General features: G+C 42.5%; 1 protein-coding gene across 2 annotated transcripts in view; it reads right to left on the bottom strand.

Annotated features, from left to right (window-relative positions):
- SERGEF (secretion regulating guanine nucleotide exchange factor) overlaps positions 1-26,415 on the bottom strand; it is a 160,191-nt gene that overhangs the window by 62,143 nt on the left and 71,633 nt on the right. The window contains exon 11 of one of the 2 annotated variants that reach the window (XM_088458261.1): positions 1,890-2,051. In XM_088458261.1, coding sequence (XP_088314387.1) covers positions 1,890-2,051 — 162 coding nt within the window. Of the gene's footprint in view, positions 1-1,430; positions 2,052-26,415 lie in introns of those variants that run through there. The other variant, XM_088458262.1, reaches the window with a different exon arrangement.

The raw sequence follows: 26,415 nt of genomic DNA, 5'->3' as shown, positions 1-26,415 counted from the left end.
TTATAAGAAAACAAAAGCAACACATCTATACAATTAATTCAAAATATTAACTTGTGGAAAAAAAATATATACAGTAATGTATCCCACTCTGAGCTGACTGTATACATTATGTACAGTATTTTGGAACATTTATAATATTTACACCTGAAACTGAACTCAAAACTCCCAATAACAAAAAAAAGCTGTACAAAGTACTGTGTTTATGTGATTGAAAAAGGTAAAATCAGGGAAATGGTCCCAATAGATTATATACATTAGTATTGGAACGGGTATGTGAGAAAAAGTGAAGATCTCGGAAAGTGTCCTTCAAGTTCCCCTGATAAAGATTGTATGGACTGTCCTATGTGTTCTGGATTAAAACAGCTTTAAAAGTGGTTTATTTAACAACAGAAAACAGAATAGCAGTGAATATTTTTTTCTTCTTCCTGAGCAAGACATCACTCTACTGCAACAAACGACTAACTCACTATTACCCTGTCAGCAATTTTCATTGTGAAGCTGTCCTGTGCATGCTCTCCCGGTCTTTATGGACAAAGGTAAAATCTGCTGCACAGAATGCATGTGATTTTTGCTTTTTGGACATACCCTTGTTATGGGACTAATTCTACAATAGCCTTTATCCATGCAGATGTTAGTTTAGATCAGGGGTCTTCAAACTTGGCCCTCCAGATGCTGTGGAACTACACATCCCAGCACGCACTGCACATAGTTTTAGCATGCTGTTATATCAAAAAGGTGGCAGTGCATGCTGGGATGTGTAGTTCCACAGCAGCTGGAGGGCCAAGTTTGAAGACCCCTGGTTTAGATAGCTCTGTAAATTCCGATTGTAAAAATGCTTTAAGCTGTGAAATAACTATTGTATTTCAATTTCAGGCCAAATTACCTGCAGTTTTTAGGACACAGCTGAAGACTAGAGGACACAAAGGAGCATTTAAAGCCACACAAATAAGAGACATAAAAGTATAATAAATATAATGATAACCATCACTCATCTCTCTGCAGACGGAGAGTCACTCAGCAATAAATCCTCTTACTGTTGTATCACAAATTTTCAATATTGTTTGCGTTTAATCTGGATTATTAATCTTTATATTTAATTGCTAAACTCTCTTTAGAACACTTATGTGAGCATTAAAAAAGAGAGTAAAAAGGAGTTTGTGGAGACCCATCCTAATGACAACCAAACACATATACTGTATACAGTAGAACTTCAATCTTACAGTAGAACTTCAATCTTAACATATGAACAAGTTTCAGCTCACATGCTAAGAATCAACGTATAAAGGGTACAGTTACGTTGATGACATCTGCATCTTGCAGTGGAAAGGTTCAGGTGGAATGGGGCACTGGAAGCAAAATGCTCGTACTTTGCCCACATATAAACATGAGATTTAGTTTTGAGAGTTAAAACAGATAAATTACATTCGAGAGGCAGCATTTGGGTGAGCATCTCTGTGTTGTTTGGTAATCAAAGAGCCACAGTCCCCTAAAAAAGGAAACATCCATACATGCTCAGGATATACTGGTATTTGGGTGTTTTCCTATGCTTTTGGATTGTGAACCACCTAGGCCCATGTGATTCAGGTTAGTGCATTCATACAGTATAAGCATAATACTTCATGAAATTAAGCACGAATCAAACTCTATACGTATGAAAAATAAACATTTGCGTACTGTCATTGATTGAATAAACAGCATGTATTTAACATGATATATTAGTAGAAATGTAGGATATCGCCAATATATAATTTCCATATATTTATTTACATTGATAGTATGAAACAATAGCTCAAGTGATACATCTGTTTCATGTTTGGCGCTTTTGTCCATAGATAATATAACATAAAATCTCTAATAATAGAAAAGCTACATGAATGATATTCTCTAACCTGAAGATACACACAGAACCATAGAGTGTCCGGCTCCACATCCGATCAGCTTCACTGTGTTTGAGTCGGGAATGCAGACCGCTGTTGGAGTGAGTACGTTGTCTTCAGATCCAGTGCCACACATTCCGTGCTCATTCCAGCCCCAGGAATATACAGTATTGCCTAAATAAAATGGAAACAATCACTGTAACTTCAGTATCATCCCCACTAGCAGGTGGTTAGCATGGAAACAAAAGACTACTGTGTCCTGAGAGTCAAATACACGTTAGGTGAACACAAATTGTCATTTTTACGGTATAAAGGCGCTCCCCCTATGCAGGTTACAAGCAGTCGACTGGAAGGGAGCAGAGGGGTGTCCTTTAACATACATCGGCATGGAGAGGGTGTCTCTCAACTAGTTGGAAGAAGTGTGTTTGCCACGAAATATTTACTTTCAAGTGAACATCTATTATTTTAATTTATTTATTATCACACACTACACATTTAGAAATCAACTAGAAATGAAGAACATGTTACAAAGATATATAGAACATAACGGTTTAAACAAAGCCATTGAAAAAACTCAATTGTCTTCTTAAACATGCAAAAAAAAGTAGTAGAGCTGTCAGAAGTTCTAATATTTCTTCAGAGGAGAGCGGTGCCTGCGGAGGCGGTACAAAAATAAAAGAAAGAGTGAGGGTACTGAAGAGTCTTCATAGAGGAACCCTTTACCAGTTACTGTTGGATTCAGTGATCCTCAAGCTCGATTCTCCTGCCCCTTAATAGTTCAAATTTTCCAGTCCTTGGATCCTTAGGGTGGCAGTTAGGAATGAATGCACATGTGCACCAGCTAGGTGGTCTGAAAAAATGTGAACCATTAGGGATTCAGTGGACCATTGTTTGAGGGGCCGATGTATCACCAACATATCATATTGATATAACGCATTATGGGCGCCCCCTTGTCTTTGTTTTTTATATGTCTGTCATTGAAATCCTTGGCTGATGAGGATTTGGATGACGAAGAGCAGCCATTAATTAGATTTTTCAACAATGGTGGACTAAATACTGCTGAAAGGTTCTATAACCTCTTTTTATGGATGGATCGATCAACAGATTAGATGCTGTGTACTTTAGGATCATTATGTTGTTTATGGAGATAGATAATAGTGCCATTTTCAATATTTCCTGAATATTTTTATGAATGTTTAGTATCTTTACATAGGTTGGAATTTTTGTTATAATTACATAATAGGGAGAACAATTACTATTTTTATAGTGTTTCTGATTTAATATATAGGATACACAATTAGTGAGTATACTACACTTGAAATGATATTATAAGGTGGGAATATCTAATACACTATAATTTAATTCACCAATATATATCAATCCTTTATCCCATCATAGATATATTTGATCTTTTGAATTATGGTGAATTCGTAACAAGTTATTATGTAGGATTGAACAGGATTTAAAATACCTTTGGGAATTAAGATGATTTCCTCTGTCACTTCCTTTTACATATATTGGAATATTGTAATTTCATTATTTCTTTAATATAATATACTCTCTTACAGAATTCTTTATTTATAAATAACTAAACCATGGGGGAAGTAGACTGAATTATATGGTCTATAAGGTCTAAAAATATATTCTATTAAATTTAACCGGAATACTAGGATATACCCTTGACTGACAGGACATTTTAAACTATAGGAGAGAGGTATAGGGGTTAAAAGGCATAGGAAGTAATGGCTCGGGTTAGAGCCTTGAAAAAGCCTGAGGTGAAACGTCTGTCGGCTTAAACACAACTGCTGCTATAGTTATAAACCTTGCCTGTGTTTAAAACATATTGTTACATTGTGTCCCATGTATTGAACAGTATTACTATGTGTGTGAATAGTGACCGACATAACCTAATTACTTATAACCTAATCGCTATATTTGTGGACATTCTAATAGAGCAAGGGGACGGATTAAGTTCTTCTGATTACCGCATTAGCCAGCTATTCTAGCAGCTGTGAAAGATCGTTCAGGGTATTCATGCTAGGCAGAGATTTTCTGCCGTTAAGAGGTGATTGAGAAACCACGATCCCCCAGCTATTTACATGGGCAATTGTAACTGCCACAGCCTGGAGAGATACATGTTTCACTTGAGATTGTGTTAGGAGGAGATTGTTCCCCCGACAAATAAAATATAGATATAGGTGTCGAGGCACTGCACACTATATACAGCACATGGTTACTGATTATGATTCTTAATCCACACAAAAATCATGTGGATATAAGATTGGTCTGTAATATACAAAGCTATGGATAATATAAACATAAATAATTACATCATATGGGCACACTGTACAAAAATGCAATATATATGACTTACACATTTTCAGCTGACGTTAATACTCCAGGGACAAGAAATTATAGATTACATATGATTTAGGGGCATATGTATCAAAGCTTGATGTGAGAGAAAATTGTGAGATATATATCACCAACCAATCAGCTCCTAACTATCATTTTTTTAAACACAGCCTGCAAAATGTAACTTAGAAGCTGATTGGTTGGTCATATATATCTCCCAAATTTATCTCACATCAAGCATTTGATACATATGCCCCTAAGTTTGATACTCTTCACCTGTAACATTATATGGTGTAAGACACTTAACTATTTATTGGTGGAACTTTTGCTGATCATGGATACAAAGTAATTATAAATAGCACAGCCACACTAATAATACAAGCGGTATTGCTTTCCTATTGAAGGACGTGAACAGGTTCCTAACATTAAGACCGTAGCTGTAAGAGTTTTATGTTTATTTTAAAACACTATTTCTTGATGTTTACAAATCTATATAGTTTAATATTTCACCAATTCTTTGAAATTACATGATATTTTAAACAGAAATTAATAAAAGTATAAGTTTGAATTAATTTTTTGGTTCAGAGTGCACTCTTTAAGATGCTTTCCTTCTTTCTAATTTGAGACTATTGGTTCATGACTCACAGCCTCAGAGGAGCACCATATATCCATACTTACATTATAATAAGGAAATATTGAAATATGTATCAATAAGTATTAGGATATATAACCATTAGTAATTGGATAACTAATACCTTAGGTTCGTTAAACACTGATGCGGGATTGATTTAATGAAAATCGCAGATGCTGTGTACTTACCTGCTACATTTATCTTCAGTACACCATGCAGCTCAACATGCCTGGCTAATGGGGCTAACTGAATTTGGCCCTAAAGGTGGGTATACATTAGACAATATATGTCGCCCAATATGGCGGATCAGGCTGACATATCACCCACATCGGTAAATGTGTACCCACTATAAAAGACCATGCGTGCTCCCGCAGGTCATCCATCGGGATCGTTCCATCGGCATGCATGTAGGGCAGATGGAACGACCCAGCTGTTGACTCTGGGCAGTTGGGCACTGGATCTTGTAATCTGTTGGCCCGTCACATCGCTGGGTACACAGATTGGTAGATGTGTACCCAGCTTAAGATGCTTTACCTATTTTGTTTTTTCACTGCACCTGGACAAATAGTTGACCGTGCTTCCTCCAGTGTCCCAAAACATTTACAAATTGGAAAATGGATCTCCTCAAAATGGGATGTTTCTTTTTTCCATAGTTTGCACTTGACATTAAAAGGACAGTAGGACCTTCACCTGAGATCTGTACATGTCATAACAATTGTGAAAGGGAAGACTGTTCTAATGTCCAAGATTGTGATGTAATGGTGCCTGGGCAAAACAGGCCTACATTTCTCCTACTTGCCTCGCGGATGTTGACTTTGACACTGCCAGATTTATGGAGACAGACATGCACACTTTCAAATACAAAGGTTTTAATAATCAAGATTGTCAATAATAGGTAAAATATCAACACAAAAATAATATGAGTGCATACATGAGATATCACAATTATAAATAAGAGGCCTATTGTAAACTTGAGATAACATTAACATACAAAGCCCCCTGTTACACAGTGCAAACATTCAATGTGTCGACAGACAGTCATCAAACTGTAGCAGAATGCTGAAGAACATTGGATGCGGAAGCCGATACGCTGAAATGGAAAAGTAATATGCCAAACGAACATTCAAAAAACTAGACTTCGGAATCCTGCCTATAACGAACATAAAAATATACTCCTCAAACATTCAGTCATTCCAGGATGTTGGAAGAGAGTACTTGTAAAAAGAGAGATCAGCTGAGTAGTCCTAACCCCCCCCCCCCGCAGCCTAACCCTAATCCTTACCCCCACAGCCTAACCCTAATCCTACTACCATTGGGATGCCAGCACCAGCAGTTGGGATTCTGGAGCAGAGATTCTGACTACTGTCAGGTTTTCGGCACCGCTATTCTCAGTGCCGTCATCCCGACCTCCGGGACAGTAACTACATCCCCATGGTAGGATTCATGTTTAATAGCTCACAGCCATGCCTGCTGTAGGATCAGTTGCCGTTTGTGTATTGTAACTTGTATGTTTTAGTTTAGGAATTAGGGCCCTCATTCAGAGCCGTACGCTCTGAGCAGAGCGCACGCTCTGAATGAGGGCCGCCCTCCATAATTACGGAGCGTCCTCCTGGACGCTCGTATAGCTGTGGGTCACCACCCACAGCCTATACGAGCGTGCAGTTTGATGGCCGCGATGGTCGTGACCATCGCCACTGCGAGCCGGAGCCTGCGGTTGAGGTTTTCAACCGCAAGGCCCGGAGTGATTTTGGCTCTATCAGAGCCAAAATCACTCCCACTGACATCACTAGTGATGTCAGTGGGCCGGCTTCTGACGGTAGGCGTTCCCTTGGGAACGCCCCCGTCAGGGAGGCACGACCCCGGCACGCCCACAAAAGGGGGCGTGCTGTCAATCAACATCGACCTCCGTCATGCGCATGCTCAGTGCAGACCATCGACCCACTTGCGAGCGGACAGCCGCTCGCGAGTGGGTCTGAATCAGGCCCTAGGTTAGGACCACTGTGAAATGGGTGCTAATTGTAGGTTATTATTTATTATTATCCTTTATTTCTATGGTGCCACAAGAGTTCCACAGTGCCTAACAAAGTACATAAACAATTGAGAAGAACAAAAGAACAGTAACTTACAGTACAAGACACTGCAAGACAAGTACATGGTATATAAACATTGCTGCAACAGCGGTCTTATCACTAAAATAAGTAGTACGGTCACAGAAATGAAGGGTTAAGTGCCGAAGGTAATAGTAAAGGAAGGAAAAGCACATGTGGGAAGAGGACCCTGCTCGTGAGAGCTTACATTCTAAAGGGTAGGGGTGGACAGACAGCGGTGACACAGATGGGATAGATAGTGAGCATGGGACAGAGTGTTAGGATGAGAGAAGGAAGGCTTTGATGAAGAAGTGGGTCTTGAGAGCTCGTTTGGAATTTTGCAGAGTGGTGGAGAGGAGAGGCAGAGAATTACAGACGTAGTGAGCAGCATGTGCAAAATCTTGGACGCAGCAGTGGGATGAAGTAATCAGTTAGGAGAGGCGACATTCATTAGCGGAGCGAAGAGGGTGGACGAGTGTGGGGAAGGTGATAAGGTCTGAGATGTAACAGGGAGAAGAATGCGTAATGGCTTTATAGGCAAGTGCGAGAAGCTTGAAGAGGAAGTGGAGTCAGTGGAGGGCTTGTAGGAGAGGTGAGACAGATGTAGTAAGTTTGGAGAGGAAGATGAGTCAGGCAGGAGTATTGAGGACAGATTGGAATGGACAGAGATGCGAGTCAGAGAGGCCAGATATGAGGAGGTTACAGTAGTCAAATGTGGAGATGACCAGTGAGTGGATGAGGGTCTTATTAGCATCCAGGGTGAGAAAGGGTCTGATCGTGGAAATATTTTTGAGATGGAAATGGTAGGATTGCAAAAGGTGCTGAAGGTAAGGAAGGAGTCAAGGGTAACTCCAAGACAGCACACTTAGGGGCTAGAGGAGATGGTTGTGCCATCCATAGATAATACGATTGTGGGAAGTGATCTTACGCGGGAGTGTGGGAAGATGATCATCTCAGTCTTAGACATTCAATTTAAGAAAGCGCTGGGACACCTAGGAATAGATAGCAGAGAGAGACAGTTAGAGATACAAGTGAAGAGAAAGGGGGAGGGGTCAGGGGATGAAAGACAGATCTGAGTAGCATCAGCATAGAGATGATATTGGAGGCCAAAATAACTGATGAGCTCACCTAAAAGAAGACATATAGAGGGAGGGGGGAAGAGGATTCATGAGAGAAGACAGAGAAGGAGCGGTCAGAGAGGTATAAGGAAAGCCAGGAGAGGGCAGTATCACGTAGATCAAGGGAGTAAAGAACTTGCAGGGGGAGAGGGTGGTCTACCTTGTCAAAAGCAGTAGAGAGGTTGAAAAGAATGAGCAGAGAGTAGTGGCCCTTGGACTTGGCAACAAGGTCATTGCTGACTTTTGTCAGGTCAGTTTTAGTGGACTGCAGAGTACGGAAGCCAGACTCAAAAGAGTGAAGCAGGGATTGGGAGGAAAGAAGGGTGGCAAGGCAATTGTAAGCAATACGTTCAAGGAGTTTGGTGCTAAAGGGAGGAGAGAGATGGGTCGGTAGTTGGAGAGAGTATTAGGGATCAAGAGTAGAGGACAGTGGACCTGATTCAGAGCCGCTCGCTAGATGCGATCGCTCGCTCCCAGCGTATGCAAATCCAGCGCACGCCCAACAAGGCAGGTGTTCGCACGGCAAAGCATTAGCACACCCACTATGTCTTGGTGAGCGATCACTTTGTGTATGCAGACACCCACCAGGAATTCATGAGACGCCCACTTGCACACGTCATCTCCTGGAAGTACATGAAAACACTGGTACATTGAGCACCATCGGATGTGGTCGCAGCGCTTGAGGTTGACTATAACTGGCCGCAAGCATTGCGATCACTTCAGTGTGAAATACAAGCTGGTGACGTGTACAATGACGCTGCCTGTTAATTATGCACGCCAATGAAACGGTGTTGAAACACACAGGCACGCCTGCGTTCGTACCTCCACTCCCCCGTTTCTAGTGGCCTGCCCCTGTTACCACCCACAAACGGCCTCTCCTGGGCGAGCGAGCACTTCCCGATCTTTCGCAGTAGTTCGCGCACGCGCACTGCGATGCATGCGCAGAATGCAAATATCGGCAGCTAAGAGCAAACGCATCCTAGCGAGCGGGTCTGAATCAGGTCCAGTGTCTGAAGAGAGGGAGAGATTGAGGAGGTGGGCAAGCTGGGAACAGGCAGAAGGAGAGAGGTAGTGTAGGAGGCAGTTGGGAATAGGATCAAGGGGGGAGGTGGAGGGGGTGTAGATCAGATGAGGGCGATAACTTCATCTCCGGATATAGAGGAAAAAGAAGTCAGAGTTAGCGAGATGGATGGCAAAGGAGGAGGAGCAGGTCACCGTGCAGATGCACCTACAAATGTGTCTCATTGGAACGCTGTGGGCGGGTGGCTCAACTCCCATGCTACCTGTGCCAGACGGCCAGATACTGGCATTAACTATAAAGGTAGTAAATTTGCTGGCACTTTGCATACAACTGGTTCAGGCCCAATATGTGCATCTGGGGAAAGCACCTTGTGGAGAAATGTGGCAAGGTACGCATTGTAATTCATACAGTTCTTTTTACCTTTTGGTGCGTACATTTTTGTGTGGGTTTCGGAACCAATTCAGTTGGAGTTACCTCTCTTACAGGGGAGATTGCTAGAACACTTTCTAAGCTGTGAGATAATTATGATAACAATATTTTGATACAGGACTTGTATGACCCGCGCTTAGCCGCTCCTGTGTGATTACACTGCAGTGCAATCACTTGTCATACTGCGTGAGCTGCAAAAGACGTTCTGCTGATGGATCATCAAATCAACTGCTCTCCCGGGTCCTGCAGCTTTCAAGAGGCATCTTATTCTATATATGCTATCATTTTATATTTTACAATTTTACATACACGTTATGTTGCTATACCTATTAGCAGCGGTCAGAGTGGGAATGTAATAGTAGTGGTATAGTAAATGTACCTCAATAGTCAGGGGCCACTATTTTTAAATAATTTTGACCCTAATTTAAGAAGCCTTCAAACACTATTTAACGAAATGCAAAGACATATTAAGCAATAGCACATCAAATCTGTATTTATATGGAGCCAATATATTTTGTACCAATTTAAATCAATTTATTGCGGATATTTGAATTCTCCTTCTATATATATATATATATATATATATATATATATATATATATATATATATATATATATATATATATATATATATATATATAAATCCCTCAGACCCCCTGCTGTTTATTATACACAGGGCCAGATTCAGACCCGCTCGCTAGGATGCGTTCGTACGCAGCCAGCTGATGTTTGCAATCTGCGCACGCATCACGCGAACCAGCTCGAGCGATCAGGAAGTGTTCGCTCGATGCAAATAGACAGCCCGGCTGAATGAGTGACAGGAGAACAGTTTGTGGGTGGTGACGGGTTGGTCGCTAGAAACGGGGGAATGGAGGTGCGAACGCAGGCGTGCCTGAGCGTCTTAACGCCGTCTCAGATGCGTGCATAATTAAGAGGCAGCGTCATAATACACGTCACTTGGCTGAATTTTACACTGAAACGCTCGCAGTGCTTGCAGTAGGGTATGGTCAACCACCAGTGCTGCGTATGCATCCGATGGTCCTCGATGGTACCATACACTTCCTGGAGATGACGTACATTAGTGGGCGTCTTAAGACAGGCTAGTGGGCGTCTGCATACACAATGCGATCGTATGCTAAGACATAGTGGGCGTGCTAATGCCTTGCCGTGCGATCGCCTGCCTTGCTGTGGGTTGACTGGATTTGCAGACGCGGGCTGCGTGCGAACGCATCTAGCGAGCGGGTCTGAATGGAGCCCACAGTGCATGTGAATGGTTTTAGTACAAATAATAACTGTGCACAGTATTTTACATAACTTATGTCTGCAAATGTATTTGTAAGTTAGGCGACAACCACTGACGGATCTTAGTCTGTCTGGGAAGTGACTTTTCAAACACTATGGGCCTGATTTAGCAGTGCACCGCTGAACGCAGATTTCCGATGTTCGGGAATGAATCTGCACAGGCCCCATTCTGTGAGTGTGTAGAATGGGTCCTGCTAACATGCTCGCAGGCTGTCAGTGATTGTGGGCGGGGCAGGGAAGACTATGCCCTCCGGTTCCTGAAATGGAGGCGTGTCACTGCCATTGCGGGGGAGGGAAGAAGCCAGGATCTCCGTCGGCTGACGGGGATTTGATGTCATCTTCCTCTAAAGCCGGCCGATGGTACGCAGATTATCCGATGCTGCGTTGGACAACGCAGCTTAGATAAGTAATGCACAGGCTGCGTGCAGCTTGCAGAATCAGGCCCTATACAGTATGAGCAAAGCAACAAAAAGCTTCACACATATGAAAGAGACAAACATAATAAAACACCACAAAGGCATAAATAAGGCTAAATTAGGATTAGGGTTTTTACCCCGCAGCGGCCGATTCAATTAGCAGGGTTTAACTCACGCATTAAGACCCAGCGGTAGACTCTTTTACTCGCTGCGAGGATAAGTCAGCTATGTAAAAGGCACTCTGATGGGTTTTACACACGGGGAAACCCACTGATTCCGCATTTTACGCTGAATCAATGGGCTAGCATGGGTTAATACAGGGTTTACTATGATGGGAAAAGGCAGTATTATTGAATAGCTCTGGACGTGAAAACCAAAGTTTTTCCCAGCGCTGCAAAAACCCTGTGGCTAATTCCACCTTTGTACTTTTTCCACAGTGCTCATCCTAAAGATTGCTCTGTCTCTCAGATAAGCGTGGAGCAGACCATAAAGGTGCACTAGTGTACTTCTTAAAATGACCTTCAAACAGCGTTACTATATTTATTATTGCATCGCCCAACAAAGTGCAATCACAGTAGCAACGTATGCAATGAATCCACTGTATACTGCACATATTCTAAATTTAATGGATAGAAATGGTGGGTTTTTACATACATCGCATGCACAGAACTGTATTTACTTCCATCCAATTCTGAGTTGGGCAGAAACGGTCATTCCGTGAAATCGGGCGTTTTAGGGTGTGAACTGGGCTATGACAACGCGATCGCACGTAACCTCCCTGACTTGGGAGCATCGTTGGCGTGCAATCAATAAGCTCCGTACGATTCTGAGTGGTGAGCACAGGGAAGGGAAGCGGTTTTTGACGGATCTCTTGCACCTACAGTAGCATGGAGATGGTGCAAGTGCCGATATTAATGAAGACGGTTGTGGTGGCCAGCGTAAAATAAATGGGTGGTATGGCTGGTATGGTCAGTTGGGTCCACAAGATGATGAAGGCCCATGAGCCACCAGTTGGACATCCCGGAGCTAGATGAACCTTACTTACAGTATATTTTTGGGTTGGGTATGAGACGCCAGCCCTCGGGATCCCGGCGGTCAGAATCCGTACGCCGGCATACCAATAGGGTTAGGATACCGACACCTGCTTGTAAATAACCTAACCCTACCTCTAAATCTAACCCTCCCTTCCCACACCCTAAACCTATCCTCCCCCCCCCCCCTAATGTCTAACCCCACTACTTACCGTCGGGATGATGGCGCCAGAACTCTGAATGATGGCATCCCACCAGCCGGGATTTCAACTACAGCCCATATTTATAAATGTTAGGATATCTTTTTATGATGAATGGACTTTTCGTTTTAGCTACATAGTCTTCCGTCTTTTCTTTAATATTTTTGTCTTCACTTTATGGATTGAGGATTAGAGGTCTTTATTACAGTGATATATTGATCAGACAGATGTCACCATCTATACATGATATGTCCAGGGTAAGGTATCAGTGGATTGTGCTGTGGCTATGAGATCAATGCCTATTCCCTGGATAATTTGGCATCTGACCTTGAAGCTAGCGTTTCGAATTTCTCCACTGTGCCAATTTCTAATACACTAAATTACTCAAGGGTATTTACTGCTGTGCTTTTGCTTTTCTTGCACAGTTACAATTAAACAAACCATTTTCTAAGAATATGTTTTTCACAATTCCTCTCTTGATCTGCACAGTATGACGCTCGCATTGTCTGGCATGCTTTTATTTTTACGTTTTTTTGTTTTTTTTTTCTATTTTTGTTGGCTTCACAATAAGACTTGTGTAAGTTTTTCGTTAGCAGGAAAATTTTTATTGAGAAACTGAATTTGGAATTAGAATTGGAGTAATATTATTTTACAGTGACTATTTTGTTTTCTTGACAAAAGAATTAAAATGAACCCTCAGAAACTGGCATAGAAGTATATAACGTGTTACAAAGTGTAGTCTTGCTACAGGGATGCAGTCATATTGCCGGCGGACGGTATGCTGGGCGTGATGTCAGTAGGGACGCCCACAAACAGCAGACTTTCCTTCGGGAACGCCTCAGTTTGTTCAGCCACCCCCCCCCCCCTACCTGCCTACAAAACGCGGCGAGCTGTCGATCAACATCGACAGCCGCATCATTTTGCTGCGAGCTCCGGAGCGAGTGAAGTTCTCACTTGCGACGGGGCACGTGCGCACTGGGACGCCATCGACCCGCTTGCGAGCGGGTCTGAATCAGGCCCTTAGTTCTCAACCTTCTTTCACCTGGATTCCCCCTTGGCATCCCATTTATGTTATTTGTACCCCCAAACATTTACAGAGCAAAGCATTTGCAATGAATGTAATTGCTATTTGATAAAATGTTTATAACTAAAGGCAGTAAATGTGTTATATACAACTTTAAAAAAAAAAAAAAAATGACACAGGAATAGAATGAGATGAACATACACATTTCACACATATTACAATTTAAGAAAAATGGAAAGGTGACAATAAAAATATAAAAAGAAGCAAAGATAGTCTCAGCACTAGTGAACGAATATGTACTACCGTCAATCAAAATGGTGCATAAGTCAACCATGCCGGGCCTCACTCAGCTGCCGTCTGTATAAAACTGTGTGTGCGTTCGCCAAGATATAAATAGAAACAAAATATCAACGGACCACGCTAGCAGTGACTGAGCGCGATTAACCAAATATACAAATTAGCACCAGGAGTCAAGTAACCATAAATTATTATTTCATATAGTAAATAAAAATAAATATATTGAAAATATCACAAAATACGAGGTTGGGTCAATAAGTAAGGTAACAAGGCCTCTCAAATGTGCAATGTCCTCCATTTCATTCTAATTTATCGTCAGGCCAAAGCAGGTAGCCCATTGCCTCCCCTCATGGCCATTAGACTGCACCTCATATCAGTCATACTGTCCCAACATCAGTTGTAAGATACGGTGCTGGCGGAAACATGATCAGACATTGAGGTGCGTAGTGCGATCAGATTTGAGATATCAGCAGCTGAAATTCATCGCCAACTTGTCGAGATAATGTCATGTCACGAAATCAGACTTGGGTTTGGTGCACTGCCTTTAATAACGGCAGGACAGACGTACAAGATGAGCAACAATCCGGCCGTCCGAGCACGTCCACCACAGATGACAATTTGTGACGCATTGAAGGTCTGATTCAGGATGACAGAAGCATTCCAGTTAGTGATATTGCTAACGAACAGAACATCTCAGTGGGTACAGGGCCGGCGCTACCACTAGACAACTTAGGCAGTTGCCTAAGAGCGCCGGTCCTGCAGGGCGGTAGTGTGGACCGCACATAAGTGCAGTCCGCACTACACTATTAGGGCTTCCGGCTCCCGCAGTGAGTGATGGGAGAGACGTCATGACGTCTCTCCCATTATGCAGAGCGGGCCGGCCCGAGAGGACGCCAGACGGAGGAGCAGATGCCGGAGTGTGGATTAAGGTAAGTGGAGTTTTTTTTTTCTGCGTGCATGTGTGTGTCTGACCGGGGGGCACTGCTGGGGGGGGTTACTACTACTACGTGCACTGCTGGGACAGTCTACTACTACTACTACTACTACTAAGGGCACTGCTGGGGGGGGGGGAACTACTACTACTTCTAAGGGCACTGCTGGGGACTACTACTAACGGCACTGCTGGGGGGGCTACTACTACTTCTAAGGGCACTGCTGGGGACTACTACTAAGGGCACTGCTGGGGGGGATGACTACTACTACTAACGGCACTGCTGGGGGGGGCTACTACTACTTCTAAGGGTATTGCTGGGGACTACTACTAAGGGCACTGCTGGGGGGGACTGCTACTGGGGGAACTGCACTGGTGGGACCACTACTGGGGGCACTGCATAGGGAGGAATTACTGCCGGGGACACTGCTGGGGCGAGCAATACTAGAGGTATTGCTGGGGGAGGGCTGCTACTGGGGGGCATTACTAATGGGGGCACAGCTGGGGGGGAGACTACTACTAGGAGCACTGCATTGGGGGGACCACTACTGCGGGCACTATATAAGGGGCACTGCATAGGGGGGCCACTACAGGAGGCACTGTATAAAGGGCACTATATTGGGGGACCACTACTGGGGGCACTGCATAGGGGGGACCACTACTGGGGCTCTGTATAAGGGCTTGTGTAGCTATCGAGGGCAGGGGGGGGCGTAAGGCTGAAGAAATGCCTAGGGTGCCAAGAAACCTTGCACCGGCCCTGAGTGGGTACTGTGCACAACATCGTTCATGAGCAATTGGGGTACAAGAAATAGTGTCCATGCTGGCAACTGAGGCAAATCACAGAAGTTCACAAAACCAATAGGATGGGGTTATCTCTTGTGCACTTGAGGCGGTACCATGATAAGGGAGTGCAGTTCCTGCAGAGTATTGTCACAGGCGATGAAAAGACGTGGGTGCATCATGTGACACCAGAGATGAAGCCAGCATCCATGACATGGAAACACGCATCGTCCCCACCTTCAAAAATATTCAAAACAACTCCATCAGCAAAGAAGGCAGTTGCAGAGGACAATTAGTCAAATACAACCTGGGTACCGCGAACAGGCCTTAAATTGCTGCATGATAACACCAGACACACTTAGCCAACCGCACGCATTAGTTGTTAACTTGTTACAGTGCTAGAAGTACAGCAAGCCTTCATGTCCTGGTTTCAGGTGCTTGACACTGATTTCTTGTATGCTGGGATACATGCCTTGGTGTACTGTTGGAACAAATGCTTAGACAAGAATGTGGAAATAACCGGTACCAAGGCCATACTACTGATTTAATGTATACTGTATGTACGAGTTCAGTAAAGTTACGCAATGAAGGACCTTGTTACCTTACTTTAGGAACCACTGTTGTGTGTGTATATGTATATACACACATACATACATACATACACACACCACAAAAATGAATACATATATTAAAAATTAAAAAAGTCAACCAATAGGGGGAGGAATCAATTAGCCGCGATAAGCATGTTTTTGCGTAGGTTTTTGGTGCTAACGTTTTGCAAAAATGCGTAGTGCGAAATCCTGTTAGCTGCGGCTTTACACAATTGCGAATTCTCCATAGCAAAACGCTGAAAATACTTTTCAGTACCTCCTGAGTAGGAGAAAAGTTTTGCAAAACCCTTATTTTTGGCCAAAAATGTCAGGACTACTGCATAATGCCAACAGCGCCCATCTCTTACTCAGGCCCATTGTCACAAGCACGATGTGTCCTCATATACAGGACGTGTACGGCGAGAGATGCCCGGTGCCACTGAGATGCTCTGAGGTGTAGCATTCCATTTATTTTCTTTAATTTTGCATCTTAGTAACATTGCAGGAGCAGCGAATAGCCGCTTACAGTGTACTAAAGACTAGCATATAATATATATATATATATATATATATATTACAGGTTGAGTCTCCCATATCTGAATATCCAAAACCCGAAATATTCCAAAAACCGGAATATTTCAGGGCATCTGTGACGTCACGACGTGACCTGACGTCGTGACGTCACTAGTATAGTGGCCAATGAATAGCGGCGTGGGCGTGGTCCACATGCCAGGCCACCCCCCGCCAGACCCCCAGTGGCAGCCGCCGGACCCTTCTGCGTCACCCGCCGGTCCCCTCGTGACACCCGCCGCACCCACTGCACCCTTTCGCCTCACTCGCCGCACCCCTCACGACACCTGCTCCACCGCAACATCCACAGCACCCGCGCGACACCTTCCGGACCCACCCGCAGCACATACCAGGCCTCCCGCTGTGCTCCCCCTCAGGTATTCCGAAAACAGTAATAATCCAAAATCTGAAATGCTCCTGGTCCTGAGCATTTCGGATATGGGAGACTCAACCTGTACATTTATATTTTTCTTGTTCTGTTTTTTGGGGTTTTTTTTCTAACTAATTGTATTGAATTCTGAAATGCATACATCAGAGAGATATATAGATATATTCTGTTAACAAATAATTTGGAAAACCTTGACAGCTTGCAGTATAACAGAATGGGTCAATTGAAAATATATAAAAAAAATTCCAACTAGAATACAATACAAAATATGCAGCCCATATTATTATTATTGTATAACTTGAAAACATAAAATTTTTTTTGAAATAAGCCATATTAATAAAAATTTCAATATTTATTCCAGTCAAAACCTGTGTTCTATATATTATTTATGAATTCTATTTTTAGTTGTTAAAGAAAAAACAATAAACGCAATAACAACAATGATATTAAAGAGAGAAAGAAATTCTAACTAAAATATAAATAGAGAAAAGAAATAATCAGGAGAAAAATTGGGAAAGTAGGGAAGGGTTGAGGGAAAGGGAATATCAGTTATTTTGTCATTGCCGTAGGTGTTATTGTATAAATTGAACAACATTTATTGAGAAAGACATTCAGGTGACATTTCTTAATAGGGACCATGTGGTGTTTTCAAATATCTTCATAATCTGATCTGATGTAGCCTTGGCTAAAAATGTAAGGTAAATTACCCACTTCTTATAAAATTTAAGAACACCTTTTTCAGTATCGTATAATGCTATACATCTATCAAAATAAATTATATTAATCAATTCAGACTTCAGCATTTCTAAAGAAGGCGCAGTTTTGGAAATCCAATTCCGTAGAATCAGTTTCCTGGCTAGAGTGACCAATACTGTGAGAAAAGGTAATACTTTAGAAGGGACACGTGTTGGGGAGCAGGAGGTAAAGTCCGCTACAAGGAACATTCCCCAAGAAAATGGTAACTTGATTCCAGCAATTCGAACAATAAAATCATACACTTTATACCAGAACATTGCCAGACATTATGCCAAAAATTAGCTGATGTTGCATGGCACTTTGGACAGGTACTCGATGCATTTGGTATCATATGGCTTCTCTAGGCTTGTGATATAAGAGCCTGATTTAAAGATTTAATATGAATTTCCTGCAGTTGGGCAGAGCATAGCCATCATGGAAACATGGTCATGATTCCGAAAAATCGAATTCTGGAAAATCCTGGGACCAAGATTGCCAAACTCATTTCCATAGACCTATAACATCAGTAGGTAATAAATCATTATACAAATATCGGAGTTTATACTTAGTATTAGAAATCAATGTAAAAAGTAAATATAAAGGTGAGGGGGTAGGCGGATTGAACAGTGAAATACAGGAGCCCAAGGGAGATTTGCTGTTAATGTAATGTCGTATTGGTAGATATAAACAGAATATTGTAGATATCTGTAAGCTGTTGAAAAGAGTAAAGAGTGCCTCCACGGTCGAACACATTTTTGATTGCAGCAATCCTTTTTTTGTTTCCAAATTTTGTAGTGAGAGATTGAGAGAGACGGGACAAAATCTGGGTTGCCCCATATAGGCAAATATTTAGTAACATGCAGGTTTGAATTTAGGTGTTTGCCTATGTAAGACCAGGCCTTTTATGTATCCATGAAGAAAATGTTATGGATAATTCCCTTCGGAAGTTTTGTGCGTGGGATGTGTAGAAGAGCTACAGGGGAGAAAGGGGCAAATAATTCTTCCTCCAGTCTAAGGTTAGTGAAATTGGATTGATTTAGACACCAGTCAGAGATATATCGAGAAGCTGCAGCATAAGAAAAAATCTGAATGTCTGGTAAGCCAAGACCCCCTCTATCTTTAGCATGTAACAATCTGTTTCATCCAAATTGTTGGAGTTTTTTATTAATTTGATCGATAATTTTGGGGAAATTGGCTTTATAAATGCGGTGTATGGAAGACGTAACGGAGATACCTAAATATTTTAATTTAGATTTGGCTATTTGGAAATGAGAAGAAAAAAACAGGACATTGGTGCAGCAGGTGTGGGCGAGTCAACGGGAGAACTTCAGATTTCATAACATTCATTTTGTATCCTGCAAAAGAACTGAAACAAGAAAGGTCATCCAGTAATGCAGGATGAGACGATGTGGGTCGAGAAATAAAGAGGAGCGTATCGTCAGCGAATAAAGAAAGCTTCAGTTCAATGTTACCCACTTGGATACCATGGAATGAAGTATTAGCTCTAAGAGTAATGGCTATAGGTTCCAAGACGAATGTGAACAATAATGGGGAAAGGGGAGATCCTTTACGGGTGCCTCTTTGTATTGAAATTGGTGGTGGCAAAAGATTATTGGTCAGAATACGAGAAATGGAAGTCGAATTTAGTAATTGGATTAAAGTTACAATTTGAGGGGAAAACCAAACCTATTGAGTGTTTCGTATAAATGATCCCACACCACAAGGCCGAATGCCTTTTTTGCGTCTAGTGATAAAAGAATAAATTGTCGTCATGAATTTCATCAAAGTATTGTAACACAGCTAACACTTTGCGGATATTAGAAGCTGTGCTACCTCCCGATATAAAACTGGTTTGATCTTAATGGATCAAAGAAGGTGCTATCAATTTAAACCGATCTGCAATGATTTTAGTGAAAAGTTTATAGTAGACATTTAGTAATGAGGTGGGGAGGGTTGGGTCTCTATCTGGTTTAGGTAGCACCTTTATTATAGCTTCATTAAAGTAGATAGGGAGGGGGTTACCACAGAGAATAAAATTATAGAGATTAGTGAGGGGAGTAACTACAGATGAGAAGATAATTTTGTAAACTTCTCCAGAGTAACCATCTGGGCCTGGGGATTTACATGTCTTAAGACCTTTGATGGTGGTGGAGACTTCCGACTCAGTAATGGGCTGGATTAAAGTTTGAATTTGTTCCTCTGATAACTGTGGGAGAACAGTTTTACTCCAGAAAACTGCTTTATTCTTTATATCAATAGGATCTTGAGAGTATAATTTGGAATAAAAAGTGTAAAGTATATCTAAAATGGTCGGGCCAGAATTTTTTAAAGTGTTGTCGTCATCAGTCAGAGTCAAAATACAGTGTTCTCTCCAGAAATTTTTTCTTTTTTCCAACTGGGTGGCATTCAAAAGTAGCCGGGTGGGGGCCTTCGCAATTATGCGCGCGCCTGGAATCCAATCCAGCCAGACAGGTCTCAGGTTGCTCCCCCACTGGCTCTCAGTCAAAAGTGCCCATTATACAGTGCCCCCTGTAGTTTTCCCCTTTATGCATTGCCCCCTGGCTGAAGTAGTGCCCCCAGACTGGTCCCTTATGTAGTGCCCCCAGGCTTAAATAGTGTCCCTTATGCAGTGTCCCCAGGCTGGCCCCTTATGCAGTGCCCCCAGGTTTAATAGTGTCCCTTATGCAGTGCCCCCAGACTTAAATAGTGCCCTCAGACTGGTCCTGGCCCCAGCCCCGCACTTACCTTTACTCGCTGACCGCTCCCGCTGCCTCGCGCTGACTGGATCTAACTAGATCCAGCAGGTGCGCGGGGCAGGCTCCTCATGACATCACCCGCGCAGTGCATCACTGGGAACGCTGGCCTCTGAAGCGATCGGGGGCTTCTTTAGCCTCCGGTCACTTCAGAGGCCAGCGTTCCACAGCGGGGGTCGGCGGGGAAAAGTGAACGGGCGGCAGGCTGTTTCTGCCGGGCGATGCGCCCGCAAAAAACAGCCTAAGAGAACACTGAAAATAGTTGAACTAATTATATTTCCACGTAGTGAATTAGATAGTAGTCTACTATTTATGTTACCGTGTAAATGAAATGCATATCTGTTATTGCGGTCCCTACGATCATCAACCTGCTGCAGCAATGTGTCAAAAGCCACCTTACATTCCTCAAATTTTGTTTTGTTAGAAGGCGAGGGCAATTGGCGTAAATTCTCGTAGGCCTGGGTTAAGGCGACTTGAGCTGAAAGAGTTAAATTTGCAGTGGACCTGCGCACTCAGTGTAAATGGTAAGGGCTACTAATTTGTGTGCTGCTGCACTTATGGATGTCTGACTTCACCCGTTGTACGTACAGAATTAGAGGGTTTAAGTGCTGCGCACAACCTATATCTATTTGACAACTGGGAGGGCTAAAGATATAATAAATGTATACGTAGCCAAAAGTTCTACCCAACCTTTATGATACTCATATACAATGTGTAGATTAATTAGGAAGTGATGCTAGACACAATAAATATAGATATGATGTTTTACTTAAACTCTGAAAATACATGCAATAAGGTGCAACAATATATATATAAAATATCAATAGCAAACTGTGAATAAGTACAATATGGTGGGTGCACAATCCACCGTGTACAATATGCCCAAAACAATATGTGGGGAGAACTACGAGACCTTTGAAAACTAGGATTGCAGAACATATCAGAAATATTAGAATGAAACTGGATAGCCACAATCTATCCAAACATTTCTGTGATCATCATAATAGCAACCCCAAAGATCTTCGTCTTATGGCAATTCAAACCGTGAAACCTAATTGGAGGGGGGGAGATTTCGACTACTACATCAATAAACATGAACCGGAATGGATGAACAAGTTACAAACATTCCCCCCTAAAGGTCTGAACAGAGATAATGAAATCAAATCCATAATTTGCAAAAAAAAAGAATCAAGGCCCATTTTAGTTCAGTTAGTTTGACAAAACAATACCACAATCGGATTCTGGTAAACCAACGATCCCATCACTAGGGAAACTACTAGAATTATATCTTCACTCATATGTCAATATAGTGCATGCCATGATCATACCTTGTTTCAAGCTCTTTTTTAATATCATTATTATTTTTAATTTTGATCATATAATAAATACCCTCCTAGCTATTAACCGAAAACAATGAAGATGAGGTCTAGACACTAGCTCTTCATAATGAGTCTTTATAAGATGTACAAACACTAGCTATACAGTTTCAAGTAAATCTGGATCTGATCAGAATACTTCTTTAATATGAAAATCTAATAATATATATTATATTTTTTTGTGTCATCAATCTACAATATGGATCCCTATGTATATTAATACATCTATTAACAATTATGGTGGTTCTATAGTTTTGTTTTTTGTTTTTCAGAAATATATAAGGCTGTAATACACGCCTTTTATTAAGTAAGGACAAAGCAGAACTTGTTTGTAATAAACACATCCATGGTAACAATCACCATGACAACCACAGACCTATCAAGTAAGACGATGACGTCATCAGACTTGCCAATCACAGGGAGCAGGACCGTATAAAAGATCCAACAGTGACATGCAAACGCGTTGGTGACAGAACACCCAGAACTTATCCGTTTACTCAAAGTGCCCGTGGACCTGTATCCACTTGTAAATTTAATATTTCATCGCGAGAACGCAGCTGAAAGGAGACCGCAGCAAGCGCTCCAACGCACCCACGCAGCCGACAGGAAGATCAACAAGGCAGAGAGCTGAGAGCACATCCGGGTAAGTATCCTCTGTTGAGAGGAGTGTCCGCGGCCCCCGGCTCTCCAGAGCTAGGACCGCTGTTCACTTCCTCTCACTGCCTGCCGACACACTCAGACACGCGCACGGACCTAACTCTGGAAACAGGGATGGTGTCCGTGTTTGCATGGTCCAGAGCACCGCAGCACAGAGTGATCCCCGCTGCCAGCCGAAGCCAGCCACCGCCGCACCATCACAGCATCACCCCGGGCAACGCACACCATCAACACACAGGACGTTTGGACGCTCTATTGAGGTATCTCCAATTGAGAATAGCGGGACGCCGCTGTTTCTCATCCTCATATTCCATAGACGCTAATACATCTATATACTTAGAGGTGTGTTACAGGTATCAGGTTGGCACATGGGAGTAACCCCTTCAATTTCTACTGTATCATAAGATCAACTGGCCTCGAGTAGTGCCCCCAGGCCTCGAGTAGTGCCCCCAGTAGTAATCCCCCCTATTGGGACTGCACAGACCACCACAGGGTGTACAGTTAGGTACACGGTGGATTGTGCACCCACCATATTGTACTTATTCACAGTTTGCTATTGATATTTTATATATATATTGTTGCACCTTATTGCATGTATTTTCAGAGTTTAAGTAAAACATCATATCTATATTTATTGTGTCTAGCATCACTTCCTAATTAATCTACACATTGTGTATGAGTATCATAAAGGTTGGGTAGAACTTTTGGCTACGTATACATTTATTATATCTTTAGCCCTCCCAGTTGTCAAATAGATATAGGTTGTGCGCAGCACTTAAACCCTCTAATTTTGAGCTGAAAGAGTCATCTCCGACTGGTGTCTATTGTATTCTATTTTGAAGGCAAAATCATTCAAAGCTGTCCGCAAAACATCTTTAAATTTGTTAGATGAAGCTAGGAAAGACTGGAAGCGCCATAGTCTGTGATTGCCTGTGGGAGTTGTAGAACTAAATTTAATCCAAATCATGGCATGGTCCATCAAGCCTGGTAGTTCAATAGCAGATACCTTAATTCTGGGAACTAAAAAATTTGAGTGCAAGAAATAGTCTATTCTAGAAATGTAGAATGTGGTGCCAAAAAAAAGGTAAATTCTTTATAAATTGGGTGGTGAAGGCGCCAAATACCAACCAGGTGTAGGTGCTTCAGGAGCTACTGAATCCCTATTTTGCGTTGTCTACACGTGGCGGATGTCTGCGATTGTCGGTCCGTAAATTGGGAAATAATGAGGTTAAAATCTCCTCCTAGTATAAATTGTGTGTCCAAATATGGATACAATAAATTGGCAAGGCAGGTAAAAAATTATCTATCATAGATAGCCGGGGCGTAAACATTGCAAAGAGTAAAGGACATTCCATACAATTCAGTGGTAATGAAAACATAACGTCTGTCGGGGTCTGACTTCTGCTGCATGACCTCTATGGGAATATTTTTCTTTATAAGAATTTCCCCACCGCGTGATTTAGAATTAAAAGAGGAGAAGTGGCCCAGCATAGAGAGTTTTAGAGGTTCTGAATCAGTTCAATGTCTCTCTTGTAAAAAAGAAAAACATCTACATTTTGGAGGTTTAAATAAGAGATAATCTTCCGTCTTTTAGCTGGTGAGTTGATGCCCTGTACATTCCAGGAGCAAATTTTAATATCCGGCATACTGCATACAGTACTGTAGGTACAAAACACCGCAAAAGTCAGACCCAGGTCGCCCATGTGCCATAACCTAATCCAGTTATCATAAAAGACTATCATAAGCACCCAATTTGCATGACTGTATGAAAATGAATAAAGAGAGAAGTAGATGGGAGGGAAAAATAAAAAAAAGAAACACATAGGAAAGAAAACAATTCGGTCAGGAACCAACGGTAGAAGGAGCTGGCCAGGGTGGAAATAATATACACCAAAAAGTCAAATATTATAATTTGAACACTATGAAAATAAACGGATATATTATAGGTGAACCCCGACTCAAATATTAAGAGTCATCTAATATTAAGATAGAATAATTTAACTAATGTTAAGACATATAGGGCCTGATTCAGACCCACTCGCGAGCGGCTGTCCGCTCGCAAGTGGGTCGATGTTATGCACTGAGCATGCGCACGACGGAGGGAGCTCCGTCGTGCGCATGCGCCAGACGCGACGAGCGAAGGAAAGTCCTTCGCTCGTTGTGTCCGATCAAAGGGGGTGTGCTGTCAATGTTGATTGACAGCACGCCCCCTTTGGTGGGCGTGCCGGGGGCGTGCCTCCCTGACGGGGGCGTTCCCACGGGAACGCCTCCCGTCAGAAGCCGGCCCACTGACATCACTAGTGATGTCAGTGGGAGTGATTTTGGCTCTGATAGAGCCAAAATCACTCCGGAGCTTGCGGTTGAAAACCTCAACCGCAGGCTCCGGCTCGCAATTTCGATGGTCGCGACCATCGCGGCCATCACAAAGCACGCTCGTATAGCCTGTGGGTGGTGACCCACAGCTATACGAGCGTCCAGGAGGACGCTCCATGAAAATGGAGCCCGGCCCTCATTCAGAGCGTGCGCTCTGCTCAGAGCGTACGGCTCTGAATGAGGGCCATAGGCCCGTATTCAATTTGAGGCAAAAAGCAGTTTTCGCGTGTTTTTGGTGGAAACTTTTCGCCGAAGATGTCATTTTCGCCTGTTTTGACTACTCCGTATTCAATCTGGAAGATTTTCCACCTAGGCGGAGTCAATGCAATGTAATAGGCGGAAAAGTTTCGCCTATGAATAGGAAGCGGAAAAAAGTGCAGAAGTGGGGTTTTGGGGTGCAGTGTGCAGCCTTCAGACAGTCCCCCAAAGGTAAACGGTGTCAAAATCTTTTAAAAAAAACACTTAAGAACATCCCAAAAAATGACTGAATTTGGGGGCGTAAAAAAAAAAATTTGGGGGACAGAGTTAAAAACTAGCGAACTTGACTCTGGGGGTCCCCAAGTATGCCCCAAGTGTTTTTTTGATTGCATGTGCTTGCAGAAGGTGGATTTTTCACAATTTTTTCAACTTAACTTTAGCAACTTCTAAATATGCTGGCCCCCCATTTTCAAGTACCCCAAATTTCCTGTGATAAGTTATTTTCTGCAAAAAAACCCTCCTGAATACTATTCTGCACCACGTATACAAAAAACGCTACTTAGCAGCTATTGAGCCCGTTTAAAAACACCAAATACCTTCAGCAAGCCAAATCGGGGGGTACCATAGGGAATCCCCATGTCAGAGCATCTTTTGGGGGTGTCAGGATGATTTCCCCAAATCTGACAGGACTTTCCACTTGTTCAAGTTTCGCTGGGTCCCGTTTTTGCCTACTTTCAAATTGAATACAGGGTAAAGCTGGCATGCGAGCGATACTTTTCCGCCTACAAAACACGCGATGTAGGCGAAAAGTCTGGGAGGCGGAAAAGTATCGCGGGTCCGCTCTAATTGAATACAGCTCATAGATAGCATATAACATTTCCAGTGAGAGAAAACATTCCCAGAAAAATATAGTTGCCCATAAGGGAGAACATACTATTAACCGTAGTATCTAAGAGAAAGATAAATTGCTAAACATAACAGTAAGTGTATACACTTACTGTTGGTTATTTAACAACTAGTTAGGTAGAAGTAGCTGCACTCTCCATCACCTTCTTCTTCTAAGAATACAGCCACCTCCTCCGCCGTAGTGAAGTCCTTATATTGCTTATATTCTTTGCCTTGAAAGATTCTCAATTTCGCTGGAAACAATAATAAGAACTTCCTCTGAGCTTGATTTAGTTTGGAGCAAAGTGGAGTCCTCTCCTTACAAGCCCTGGACACCTCCGCAGAGTAATCCTGAAATATTAGTAAACGGCAATTTGGCCACTCAAGTAAT

The sequence above is a fragment of the Taudactylus pleione genome, unplaced genomic scaffold, assembly GCF_031769625.1.
Source record: "Taudactylus pleione unplaced genomic scaffold, aTauple2 ptg000820l, whole genome shotgun sequence".
In the NCBI taxonomy this organism is placed as follows: domain Eukaryota; kingdom Metazoa; phylum Chordata; class Amphibia; order Anura; family Myobatrachidae; genus Taudactylus; species Taudactylus pleione.
The sequence above is the reverse complement of the archived record's forward strand: the minus strand, read 5'-3'. Positions and strand labels throughout refer to the sequence as shown.